The sequence below is a fragment of the Triplophysa dalaica genome, chromosome 6 (assembly GCF_015846415.1).
Source record: "Triplophysa dalaica isolate WHDGS20190420 chromosome 6, ASM1584641v1, whole genome shotgun sequence".
NCBI lineage: Eukaryota > Metazoa > Chordata > Actinopteri > Cypriniformes > Nemacheilidae > Triplophysa > Triplophysa dalaica.
The window spans coordinates 13,256,367-13,270,185 of record NC_079547.1 but is presented as its reverse complement, the minus strand read 5'-3'; the positions used below and the strand labels follow the sequence as shown (position 1 = coordinate 13,270,185).

Below are 13,819 nucleotides of genomic sequence, written 5' to 3'. Positions count from 1 at the left end.
ATGGTAAGACAACCCTTGAATTTCAGAGCTTTAACTTTCCAAAGCAAACTTTTTAAGGGAGCAGAACACACAAACTTTAGTGAAAATACTTTTTTATTGATTTAACTTTTAGAAATAATATATTAGTCTTTCCCTCGAAAGCATGTGATACCTCAGAATGGTGGTATAGTGAATAAAGTGCTTGTGGTGATCATTTACAGGAGAGCACTGAAAAACTGTCACAACCATTACAGTCAGATTAGTAATAACAAACATGTCTTCAGTGCAAAGAATCACTAGATAACGTTTTAGAATCAACTTAGCTCTGGACAACCCACTGACTTTAGGCACAGAGAACTGCCTTTCATCTCCAAGAAAGAAACTTCATGGCACTGCCCCTCAAAGTGATTACAAATAGAAACACAGGAAGTGCAACAACTTTAAAAAAATTATCTTTCAACAATACTGGCAAACATTTGGGACAATGCCTGCCTTTTGTAAACCAAACGTAGATGTTACACACACAAGCTAACATAACCTTTCCGCCTATTACAGAAATACTTTAAACAGGTTCACCTGAGTCCGTACGTTTTCATTGAAATAACTGCAAGTGAAATACACAGAATTCCAGCTAAGAGGAACAGGATAAGATCCCCAAACAGGAAAATCTCATAGAATTCTAATAACAGCTAGCGCAGGACGACCAGCTATGCATTATTCTTACAGCAGAGTTGATGGAATGTGTCAAGGATTTGATTACAATAAGATAATAAGAGAAGTAAACATTCTTCAGTGTAAAGCAAAAAGACAGAATAACTCATGTTCAAGAACACAAAGACATCAGACAAGTTTCATTTTTCAAAACTGCCTTGAACAACAGGCAGCTTTTCAGTGCAGGCAGTTCTGAATTCAAGCATTACATTTATCAAAACAACAGAAACATGAATATACACTCAACACTGGCAATGGTGTGCATATTTACAATGCTTACACTGTCCACTACTGCTTGCTTATTTTTACAAGAGCTAACTTAGTACAAATGTACAGTGATGCAGGTGTATTGCAGTATTTTCCCCCATCAAAAGACAAAGACCCGTTTCAGTCACCTGGACTCATGGAGCAAGTTAAGGAAGGGACAAGACATTTCACACTGTTCACCGAACAGTAGCACAAATGCATACAACCAAACTGTTTTATCTTAGTCCAAGTTCTTCTCGAAGGTCGCCATTATGTCACTCTGCATGGTCATGTCAATGACTCCTGACATCTAAGGAGAAACGGTATAAATAAGAAATTATAATTTATTCAGTACTCCAAAAACACATCACATTACCAAATTAAAAATCTGTGTATAATCCGCTTGCATGAAATACTTACAGCCTCTCTCCGACGACGCTCCTGCTCTCTCTTTCGTGCCATCTCTCTTTCTCTGTCTACAGAGTTCTGTGGAAGAGAGCAGGCTTCAGGGGTATCCAAGATAGCCGCCATCAGAGGCAGCTCTGCTAACTCCACTTCTGGCTTTGAAGGTTGGCAGTCCAGCTTCGTCTTCTGGAGCTGATGCACCTGACTAGAAATCAATAAAGGGCCACACTGTCAGAGTTCAACAGCGACATTCACATATGGAAGTATATGTATCTTAAAATTGAATATTGAATCAAATTACTACACAGCAGCAAGGATTGAGATTAATTTCTAACAAAATAAAATTCTGGAGTGGTAGCAGTGCATCTTACCAGGACTACATGTGCTTCTACTTATTAAGAACCAGAAACAATAAAAACAAAACAATGGAAGATACCAGAGGCAGGCTAGACAAAAGCCAATTCAGTACAGAATAGTAATGGTCACTTTTCCATGTAATAGATTTTCCTACACCTCTTCTGGGCAATTATTTTAAAATCACTCCTGATATATTACTGACGGAGAAGCCCTGCTGTGATTAGTTAAATCCAGTTCTGGAGGAGACCTAGTATTGCACATTTTGCACGTCCCCCTCAGATAGACATACAGAGGAAGACATATGATAGAGTTGTGCTAGGGGTCTTACAGGACTAGGATAAACAAAAAAGAATGAAAATAAGTATCTGCTTCTTACATGCCTACACGACTGTTGTTAAAGGGATATTTCAGAGGCAAAACAGAATTTCCCCATGTTTTACCGCCCTCAAGGCATCCTGAATGAATATGACTTTCTTCTTGAAGAATAAAACAATTGGAGTTATAATACCACGTATCCCTTTTCTTCCCAGCAGTAGAATGGGAGACAATTTTTTAAAGCTCCAAAAAATGCATCCATCGATCAAAGAACTGCTTGGCAAGGCTCTGTGGTCTATTGTTACGAAATAATAGTGTTATTACACCTATGTTTATTAACTTGTTGTTGGAGAGCAACAAGGTCCTAATAAAGCAAATTAGGACCTTAAAAATCCTTAGTTACCTACTCTTTAAGGAACGTCTTTTGAACCGAATCGGTGCGTTTGTTTATTAGAAATGTCCATATAGACAGCGCTATTAAAGTTAGTATCTAACTTCAGTTATCCGTCAGCTGCACATGAGCCTGAGGCTTGTTTTTCCGGAAAATGACGCAGGCGTCGTAAGTTTCGGTGAAGACCACAGCATTTTTCATTTTGTTCCAATGGAGAGACTCAGAGATGACATATTTTTGAATGCAAACCCTGGAAGCAAGTAAGCATTTTAAGACTTCCGGTTCCATCACCCCAAAGTCTATGGGTTTTTGGTAAATCGCCTGAAATAAGGTCTGTAGCGAGATATAATCCGATTGTGATTTTAAACCTTTATTGTGTCTTTAAAACGATGGTTGCCAACAAGTTGCTTAAAGCGACTACTTCCGTTGGAGGGGACGTTAGATGTCACCGCGCATATAAAGCTCACAAATAATGCAACATTGGCACAAATATCTAAAATCATTGTTGGGGATTAATTTCCAGAGTAATTATTTACCAGGGAGCATGTTTTTAATAAAGTTTGAGAAATTTGTCGGAGGCTTGGTGGTGGTGACGTTGATATCGAGCAACCATACATGTTAGTCTGTTTATAGCATCGTTTTAGTTATTTGCCTCTGAAATGTCCCTTTAAAATAAGCATGGGCTGAAATTAAATGTCTTTGGTAATAATTCATTACGTCTTGCAATCCACTCTTTACCCTGGTCTAGGGAATTTACACGGGTTTGGCATAGCGCATAATTCAATGATTTTTTTGTCAAACATGTAATTATATTCTATTCAGAGCAGTGCAGCAGGTGCATGATGGTGTGATGTGAACGAATCATCAATTATTGGTCAGGAATAAAATCTCAATTTGAAAACAAAATTAAAAATGATCTTAAATTATTATTTGATGCACTGGTTAAAACATGTATACAGTGATATACAATTAAAAAACTAGCAACCATGGAATCAGAATTCTCCTTATACCCGCTTTTGTCTGTATTGGACTTTTCTCTGCCAGCTTCCAACTGCAATTTACGAGCTCTCTCCCGTTCCTCTTTCTCCATGGCAACTTTACGGAACTGCTGGAAACTCTCCTTAGACGACTTAATGGTGCAAGGAGCCAGAGAAGCCATTTTCCCCAGACTTGTCCAGGAGTCTGCATTCTTCAGAATAAGATCCTTAAATGCACAATGAACAGGTCCAAGTTTAAAGATGAAAGACTAAGTTGATATTAGTTTAGCCTGGCATGCATGTACCCATGTAAAGTGTCTTAACCTTTTTGGGCAAGTTGGTTTTGGCATCTTGAATGGACTTGCATAGATCACTGCCATCATGCTTACCCCCTAGAAAACAAAAAATATCTCAGTAAAGGCACAGGACTCATTTAGAGGGAAATTCAAGAATAAATGCTGACCAGGCATGGAGGATTCTTCCAGTGTCTCTGGGCAGCTCTGCTCATTCCCCATACTGGCTAGAGGACTCTCTGGCAGAGGTGATAACAACCTACAGTGCTAGAGAGTGAGAGATTACAGTGTATAATTTCTCAAAACAATCGTTGGCTTTATGTTTTTATTTTTCTATAGAAAAGAACTTGTCAATAATATGATATCTGTATTATAAGTAACTGTGGTAAGAAAGCATCTGCTAAAAATATATTGTGTACTATTAACAAAATCTCATTTTCTTTCCTACCGAAAACCACCTACAATCTTGATTAAAACATCCACCAAGTTCAATTTAAAACAAATTATTACCTCAAACTGTGAGCTGGAGGTAGGCTGTGATCCTATGACAGACATGGCTGTAGAAGGTGAGGTCAGTGGTGACAGAAGAGGGGGGGGACCTGAATGGGAGAAAGAGAGAGTTTTCTTTCTGACAGTAAATATTAACCTTAGCTGTGCTGTTAGGAAGAGGAAGCAATGGCATGCCATGCAGCTGGGGAGTCAAATCAATGAGAAACGGTTAACAAAACACCAGTTAGGACAAACAAACAATGCTAGCCTGCAATGGACAGGAAAAAGCTGCAGGGTCAATATACACAATATTAATACAGAAGACGGCTGTAAGGCTGGCAAGCAAGGGTGAGTGATAGGCGGGCATCAGTACTTACACCAAAACGAACACTTACCTTCTCGCTGAGACTTATTTGGAGGCTTTTCTGCGGCAGCAGGTGATGTGGAAACCTGAGAGTCGATTTGGTGAGGATATGGGGGGGAACGTGAAGGATCAAGTGAGGGACTACAGGACAATGGTGGATCTGCAGGAGGTGAGGCAGGTGTATGTGTAGCAATTGACACAGGTGAGCACGTGTGTGGGGCTATTGTGGAGTCATTACATGGAGAGCTGGAGAAAGTATTCAGTAAATCATAGGGCTCGTGGTCTGGAGGTAGGCTGCAAGGCAAGGAAGTGGTCCCATTTTTAAGAGGTAGTGGGGCAGCTTTGCCACTAGGTCTGGATGGCTGAGGCGGCAGCCGAGAGTGTAAGGCTGTCATGGAAAGTGGGTGGAGGGATGGACAGAAACGTGTTAAACTGATCATTCTAAGCTGCCAAGATCAATGTGGTATTCAAATGCAATATTTTAAAATGAGGCACACAAATTTAATCCAACTAAGGAGTATTGGACACATGATCCTCCTTTCAATTTGATACAAGATTTCAAAAGAAACGGTGAAACAATGTTCCTGTTTTTCTAATTTGATATTAAATCATATTATTGTAAAAACAAATGTGAATAAAATGATAAACAATGGCACTGAGTCTAACCTGGGATTGCTGTGATTGAGTCTTCCGCAAACTTTTTTTCTTGCCTTGAGTTTGCCTCTGAAACTAGTGAGGCTGGGTGAGACTTGATAACTGAGGCAGGTGACGGGTCCTTTTCATCAGCAGCTGCCTGGAACAATGCCTGTTTGGGGAAGGTGGACAATAGGGCAATATTTCACAAGTAAAATCCTCCATGTGGCATCAAAGATTAACGAGTGGGTCATTTGATGCGTTTTATCTTTCATTGGCTTGTGTGCTTTTTACCTTGTTTTTAATTTTGTTGGTATGGCCTAGGGCTTTTCTTTGCTTCCTCTTAGATTTCTGTTCTGTAAGACACGCACAATGCACACTGTAGTCATTTCAACTTACTGAAAGCTGTCTAAAGGCCAGCTGACTGACTCAGATCATTTGAACTGATGAAAATACAAACTGTATATGCAATTTAAGGTCTGTAGTGTCCATAGAACACTTTGAAGAAAGCAAATAGATATTTTAAAGCAACCGATTATTCATGGGAACTCCAAAAGATTCATTCACTGTCGTAACTGAGTGCAATTTTTTTAGGACTGTGTTTTGTGATGATTAATTAAACAAGGAGAGATGACAAAGCAAATGGCAAATAAAACAGAATCTTATATTACAACTGTCTATCAAATTCGGTTTTATTAAATCAATGAGTATCAAACATCAAGATCAATGGAAAAGCTAACACCTCTTTAGGAAAACAGAATTCGCACATTACAAGAAAATGCAATGACTGTAAAGCAGAACAGGTGGTAGTCTTATGACAGCTTTGTTTGGCCCTACCTTCCTTGTTCCTGAACTACAGTTTACAATCCATTACCATAACAATGTACGCTTTAAAATGTATCTTAGACTATTGCAGATACACATCTCTGTATAACCAAAAGTAGAAGAAGTAAAACTACAAAAGTGCAGCAAACATAGACCAGATGAAAATGATACCATGGAATAAAGACATGACAAGCACTCTTCTTTTCTTAATAAAGAAATCCTATATTTCATTAGCAACAACACTTTCTTCTATACCTTTACAAAACAATTTTTTGTATTAAACAATCCCAGAGTAACCCCAAACTAGGAGCCAGCTGGTCTCAAACTTATCTTTAACTACAGCCACAACATTAAGAAGTGATTGTGATTAAAAAACATTTAAATAACAAATAAATAGTATCAAGGCAAAACTAGAGGCAAAGTGCAATAGAAAAAGAAATGTGACAATGAATTGTTTTGCCTTTGAAGCCAAAAATAGTTATTTCATCACAAAAAGAATCAAAATAAAAGGACAAGTTGTGGGGAAAACAACACACCAAATGGTTTAAATTACAAAGAAAACATAACAGTGAACCTGAAGTATTTGCTTATGGTGAAATAAGTGAAAGAGTTTTTATTGTTGGGAAGAGGGCACGTCCAAATAATGTTTAAAAACAAATTTCTGCATTTGTGGCCAAATAAGAGAGGGCCAGAGGCTAACATAAAAGATGGTGAGTAACTGGGTTGGAGAATAGGTGTGGAGCAGCTAACCTGAATCAGAGTCACAGCTATCAGAAGAGCTACAGTCAATACTACTGCTGTGAGAGCTGGACGAACTGCTGCTGCTCGCACTCAGACAAGACAAACGTGTCAAGTCTTTCAACTCCCCCTCATCTTCAACTACACCACACAAACAGAATGAAAAATATAGATTTCACATCAGTAAAACTATACTGTTAAGTGTCAGATGCTGACTGTTGAATGTATATTTGTTATTTTAAAAAAATAAAACAACTTACTCTTGGCCTTTTTATTACAGTTTGGATCACCAGATGTGTTCTGCAGCTCTTTGCCCGTTTCCTTCTTTTTAGAATTATTTTGGTTCTTCTTTCCTAAGGTAAACGGATAAGCAGATCAACAGATTATTCTAGTATTTTATATCCTATTTATTCAATTATTCAAAATCTTTACTCAAGTCTCAGTTTTAATCAGACTGTGTATTAGTCTCTTTAAATGGCGCAAATTTTATTTTATTTTATTTCTACACAAAATACCTAGTCATAACACTTGTATTATTATTTGTATTCATAACAACATCTGACTTTGCATCTACGCTTTTGGTTCACATTTCACAAAAAAAAAATCAATAAAATTTAAGGATGATATATTTATACTATACAGTACCCGGTGTTTCTTGATTTCCATCCTCGCGCAACACTCTCTCTACAACGCGGCCCAAAATGAAACGCTGTTAATAATACTCACGGTCTGCTTCTTTTGTTTCTTTCTGAAGGCAAGTCATAACGTAGCACCCAAGAGCTCGAAGAGTTGAAGGTTTGAGTGTCTCAAAGTCAATCTCAATCTCCTCTGGGTCTGTGTCTCTGAGCATAGGCTCTCTCGCCTTGATGATGCTCACTACTTTGCCAAGCTTGTCTCCAGGTAGCTTGTTAATATCCAGACTCAGTCGCCGTTTTTCTTCATAAGACATGGGCAAAACGGTTTTCTCCTCTTCAGAATCAAATGGTTTGCTTTGCTTGTTCCGCCTGTGAACAGCAGTGCCATGTTTTTTTTCCATTGTGCCTCACGGTATAGAACTATATAAAAGCATTCAACCAGGCTTTTACTGTCCACTATATAAATTGCTTTTTGCAATAGGATAAAATTGTTAATGGATTTAATGCAAATAGCCAGATTTAAGTTGTGAATGTATTTTAATTGTGCACACATGGAAAACATATTTTCTTACCCTGATGGTTTGCTGCTGCTTGACCTTTTCTGTATTTTGACTTGTTTCTTTATTTCTTCACCTTTTCGCTTGCTAGACTCTCTCTCTTTCTTCCTCTTCTTCTTGGACTTTTCCTTTTTTTTCGGTTTCAGGAGGGGCGTTTGGGTCAGTATTTGCAGTTGCTCTCGTACAGCTTTCAACTGGTAAGTAAAGTGAAAAACAGAATTTTGATTATATAGTTTTGTAAAAAAAAGTCATCTTAGTGAGCTGCCTAAACAAGGCCACTTAACTCATTTGCCGCCAGCCTCTTTAAAAAAAAGTTGCCAGCCAGCGCTAGCGTTTTTTTTTTACATTTTCACCCAACTTTAATGGCTCACAGTAAATTTTCTGTAAAGAATATATGGACAAACAATATTTCAAATGAAAGAACAGAGTAGCAGCTTTTAAACAAAATAAACCGTATTCTTCTATCTTCATGTGTTCGCATCATTTTGATAAAACAGTTGAGATGATTAACGTTTCTTGTCAAAGATTCCACCCAGAACAATAATTAAAAAAAACGCTAAAACATATACTTTCTAGGTTCTGGGATTCTGTACTTTTTCCCAGTGGCGTGTAATAGCGCCACCTGCTGTACAACAGTACAAACACTGATTGCCGTAATAACTCGTCTTTGGCGGGGAAGCGTTTTTTTTAATGACGTCAATGGCGGTGAAAGAGTTAAAGTGCCATGGTGGAAAATGACAAAAACACCTTAAGTAACTATAACAAGAATACAATTTGTATAAATGTATATGCAACTGTGCAATATTTCTCAAAACTCATAATCCAGGATTATTAAAATGCCTGTGGTCTGGAACAGCCTTAACATGCCTCCGATGCCTTAAATACTGCTTCTCTAGGCAGTTTATAGGGTTTGGAACAGAACATGGGGTGTCACAGTGGTTAAATGTCTTGCCTGTTCTTCAAGGCTAACGAGTCTCTGAGCTCTCTCCTCTTCATCTTCAGAGTCTGAGGTGTTTTCTGATCGAGATGATGATTCACCTTCACTAGTATCAGAGCTGAACTGACTTGGAGCTCTCTCGACTCTCTTCTTCTTCATCGTGTTATCACTAGTCGGAGCTGCATTTCTTGGTTCAACAGGAATCTTAGAGAAGCAAGACTCAAAAACATCCTGGGTAAAAAAAGCCAGCATGTACCTGTTAGACTAAAATATCTGAGCAACATGTCTATTATGCATCTACAAACAAGAAATATATCCAACAACAGCCATTTAAAAATGACCAATCCTCCTAAAACACATACCTGGAGTTTCCTTGCCATGGCCACAACCTCATGGGCAGGTGGATTGTATTTGTAGCAGTTTGAAAACATGAGCCGCATATCTGCAGCAAACTGCATTGCATCTGTATACTCACGAGTTTCCAACTTTTTCTGAAAGTAAAAATAACAACCTAACTATTACACATCAAACAATAATAGTAAACAAAGATCCAATTAGATTTAGAAATAAGGATTTCTTTCTTGCAGACTACTCACTTTAATAGTACTCATATCCATCGGCTGGTGGATGATTTCATGATAGTCATGTAGGCCTAGAGCCTTAGCATCCACAGGCTTATAAAAAGCCCAGGCGTAGGCTGAATGCTTTTTAGAACACATCTCTTTAAGGATGGCATTGCAGTATTTGAGTCTCTCTGAGAGTTTGGTCCTTCTGCCCAACTGATGTTGTGGTGTTGTTTCAGGAAGGTCTTTACAGGGGGGTTTAATGGGTCGACCGCTGCCTCGCCTTGAAAGTATTTTAAGGGCTTTTGGTTCTGTTACACAAGGTGAAGACTCGCAGCTAGTGAAGGAAGAAGCGGAAGGGGTCGTGGTGTCTGCTTTTCTTTTCACTCCATTTTTTAACTAAAAAAAAAAAAAACATTTATACATATTTAAAAAGTTATTATATCTCAGGTAAAACTAAGCTATTTTGACCCAAAACAAAATCTAATAAACATTCTAAAACACATAAATGTTCGTATCACGTCTGTTTTCTACTTTATTACCGCAGTGCCATTAAAGTACAGAAACAAAGAAAATGCAGATGGTGTGAGTGCAACTTACTTTGGTTGTGAGCTGAGCAGACAGAGGAGTGGAGGCAAGTGTATGCAAAGCATCAGGAGGGATGACCGTTACTGTCTGTTGGAAGACCACCTCAGACACAGGCGACTGCGGCCTAATCTTTAGCGCTGACAGAATAAAGAAAGACAATATAAAAGATGAAACATACTGTCGCCACTTGCAATAAAAAAGCACAGCATTAAAATGTTAAACTATGCCTGCATCGGGCAATCACATCTACATGATTCAAAAAGCCTTAAGGTTAATAATACCTGCTAAAACCTTCCTTCCTCCTTTGACTGGAGCTTTAGTGGTCAGAGCGGAGATCTCAAACTCATCCTGAGGCATCTGTGCCACCTTCTCCAAGAAAAGCTTCTCAAGGGCTTGTGCCATCATAACAATATCGTCTCCTGGCTAAAACCACACAAAAATGTATTATAATATTTAATCTTGGTATTGAAGAAATATTTTCTAAAATGAAAGCAGAGTTCTCACCCGATTGTACACGTAACAGTTTGTGAACATGGTGTTGAAGTCTTCAACGCATTCCATTGCCTTCCAGTAGTAACTGTTCTCAAGCCGCTTTTTAACAGTGCCCAAATCCATTGGTTTTTTGATGATTGTATAATAATCCTAAATATAGTATAGAAAATATTGAGCGACCACGTACACCACAATGAAAACTTATCAGCGACCACGTACACCACAATGAAAACTTATTAATGACAAAGTTTAATTTACATTCCAAAGGTGTGCCAAAAATAGCTTTACATTACATGTAACATTTTAAACACCTTCAGCACACCAGTGTGAGACTTACAGGCAAATGAAGCCTGACTGCATCCACAGGCTGTCTGAAAGGCCAGGAGAAGTGATGTCTCCACACTGACTTCATCGCCACTTTTTCTAGATACTCCAACTGGTTGGTAAGACGCCCCGGCTTTTTGGGGTTCTTGAACTCAGGGGGAGGGGGATTTCCATTCATGGTGAAATTCCGTGCGGGTTTCAAATCAGACATCGTCTGAGCTCAACCAGGGAGGGACAGGTGAAGAAAGGATTTTTGCAGATACGCCTGGGCAGCTCTGCAGGCATTACACAGCCACTGTATGTGCAACTGTAAACAGGGAGAGCAGTGTCAAAATCGTCATTCAATTCAGTGCCGTTTATTATCTGGAGGGAAACACAACAAGCAGCAGACAAGAACAAGCTGTCCCAATCTGAACCACAATCGTGACGACTTTAACTTCAGGTGCTTTTTGATAATGTGCATCGAAAATAAAGATTTTTTTTAGAGACCAGTTGTACTCCGAAAGTTTAAGGAAATCCTGGTTGGTGAAATGCAGCACCAGAGCCATCAACTAGAGCAAACTTTAAGTATTCACTGCCCTCTGCTGTCTAACGAATGAACAAAACATCTTATTTAATAAGAACGACTTTATTATACAGATTTTTATCCTACAGCGGCCACGCAAAACTTGCAGGCTTCATTATTTATTATACCACTTACCCCAACCTGAAGATATCACATTCAGCTCTTTTTGCCCATACTCAAAAACGTTTACAAGGTACATTGATCATTCTGTGTACTTTATTTAAAAAATAATTCACAAAAAAATAAATAAAACCTATAAATAACCTTGAGGACTGACAAACGTCTTTATACAATATACAAAAGAAGTTGTGGAAACAGTCAATTTATTTCTTTTAAGCTATACAGCAATTGCACAACATCAAAAAGTCAAAACACTTTAAGTACACACAAATAAAAAAAATGATAAATTATGGAGGGACGAGGAGAGGTAAAATGAGTGTCCGTTTTCAATTAAAACCAGTTCACTTGGAATAAAAGAAACTATTTCAAATAGTGATTTTTTATTTTCAAACAAAGTTTATGATTACAATAGTTACAACTTATTAATTACCTTACACCAATTGAAGACTATTGGACGTTTGAGACAGAGATATTACATTCGTCTATTCTGACCACTACGTATCAAATGTCAACAAAACTACGATATTAATAGGACACATGTGACTGTTGGGGTGAAAAAATATATAGTTCACAATATATACATACTTTGATCTAGCTTTATGCAAGAGCACTGCGTTACATAAACCCTATGACCTCTTAGGAGTGACGCAATCCCATCATCCGCCTAACATCTAACGCCACAAAAACGACACGTCTGCAATCAGTTGTGGTATCCTCCGGGACAACATTCAACCCCAAAAGACACCTTTGTGTGGTTAACATTTAACGTGACAAGGCAGATGCAGTTTACATGAAATAATCGATAATAGTGTTAGCAAGCCTCAAATCACAAAATGGCGCCTGGCTAGTTTTAGCAAAACTAACCAAAGATTACCCCGCCCCGTCAGATGCTGGCATTGTGCTCACTTACAGTCCCTCCCCTAACCAATCCGCCAGCTAAAGGCAGCCAGCTCAACGTGGTCTCAAAATTTTACCTTTCCGTCTCTGGGACAAACAAAGAAATCTTAAACTGCCGAACTGAGACAGACGCTGCAGTGCCGGAGAAGCTCCGTTGGAAAACTTCACCAATCGAAGGATCTTGTTGACTCTTTTGCGCCCGGAAAACACCTCGAAAGAGACTACTTATTTTGTATATATATTCGTTAACGCGAACAGAACAGGCTCGCGGTCATATATCATTACACGACTAAAAGGACTGTTTCTTTGAAAGGATAGTAATCAATGGCGGACGTCTCGCACAGAAACCGCCTGGTATTTATACCCTCCTGCTGAAAGCGTGCAATCCCATTGGATGAGACCCCTCACGTGTTCCCTTCTCCATAACGCTTCAAACAAAAAGAAAGTAGTGTATCAAAATATATTTAATAAAAATGCGCCTTTACTTATTACCCTTAATTTCTTCGAAAAGAGCGAGTTGAACATCTCTTTACGCGACGGACGGACGCATCTATAAAGCAGAATAGTACGTCAAAGTATTTTTTTGAGTGCGACCTAACTGGTCTCCGGACATCACATGACCCTTCTAGAACATTCGATCGATCAATCCCACTAACACAATTTCCCTCTTTAATGTCTGTTAAATTGTTACATTGTGGCTCTTTTCCGTTGGTTTGGCTGTCAGCCTCTGGCGAGAGTTGAACAACGGTCAGCTCATGAGCCTGAAAATACTCACAAAGAAAGCTATCATATGAAAACGCACCGAGTACAGCTGAGGGGAGTCGACCACAGGCATGCGCGCATGCGCTCAGTCTTAACCGTGATTGGACACACATTTGACGCACAGTTGACTCCATGTATTTCTTTTGTGTAGATTTTAAGATATTATGTATTATTCCTTTTTTGTTTTAGTCTTGAAATAGCTTTATTTAGCTTAGTTGCTGATTCCGTAAAATGATATGCAAATATTACTAGGAAACGTAGGTCATAGGAATAAAAAAGTTGCTTTAAAATTATGCACAGTTACTGGTTGTCAGTACTTCCAACTATAAATGCTCCATATAAGAAACATTCATTTGATGAAAGGGTCTTTTCTCAAAAAGTTAAAAATTGATTGGGTTTCGTTAATGTCTTCCCCCGTTCCCAAACATGATTAGAAAGAAACATTCCACAAGAGGGCAGCATACGCCCTAAATCATTTTGGTTGGACGAAATCTGTTATTACGTTATATCTTGCACTGAGGCTCTACAAAATTGTACATACAATAAGTCTTAAATTACCACATATACTGATGCGTACAGATGTATTTGCACAGTTATTTATATATTTTAATAAATATTTAGATCAATTTGCATTGATTTATGTTGTTAATGTTAAT

At 38.4% G+C, this 13,819-nt stretch overlaps 1 protein-coding gene across 2 annotated transcripts; it reads right to left on the bottom strand.

Moving 5' to 3' along the window:
- Positions 1-75: 75 nt before the first annotated feature.
- On the bottom strand, positions 76-13,170 carry brdt (bromodomain, testis-specific). Of its 2 annotated transcripts, XM_056750028.1 has the most exons (21): positions 12,479-13,170; positions 10,833-11,126; positions 10,508-10,645; positions 10,285-10,426; positions 10,016-10,140; positions 9,449-9,814; positions 9,215-9,343; positions 8,868-9,083; positions 7,931-8,109; positions 7,450-7,727; positions 6,984-7,076; positions 6,736-6,864; positions 5,455-5,516; positions 5,194-5,332; positions 4,559-4,915; positions 4,185-4,273; positions 3,845-3,941; positions 3,706-3,773; positions 3,415-3,608; positions 1,357-1,546; positions 76-1,246 (listed from the first exon to the last, which is right to left on the bottom strand). In XM_056750028.1, exons 2-21 carry the CDS (start codon positions 11,028-11,030, stop codon positions 1,178-1,180), a joined length of 3,258 nt encoding a protein of 1,085 aa, XP_056606006.1. In that variant the 5' UTR covers positions 11,031-11,126; positions 12,479-13,170; the 3' UTR covers positions 76-1,177. The 2 variants fall into 2 exon arrangements, with proteins under 2 accessions (XP_056606006.1, XP_056606007.1); XM_056750029.1 differs by lacking the exon at positions 4,559-4,915.
- Positions 13,171-13,819: the final 649 nt, after the last annotated feature.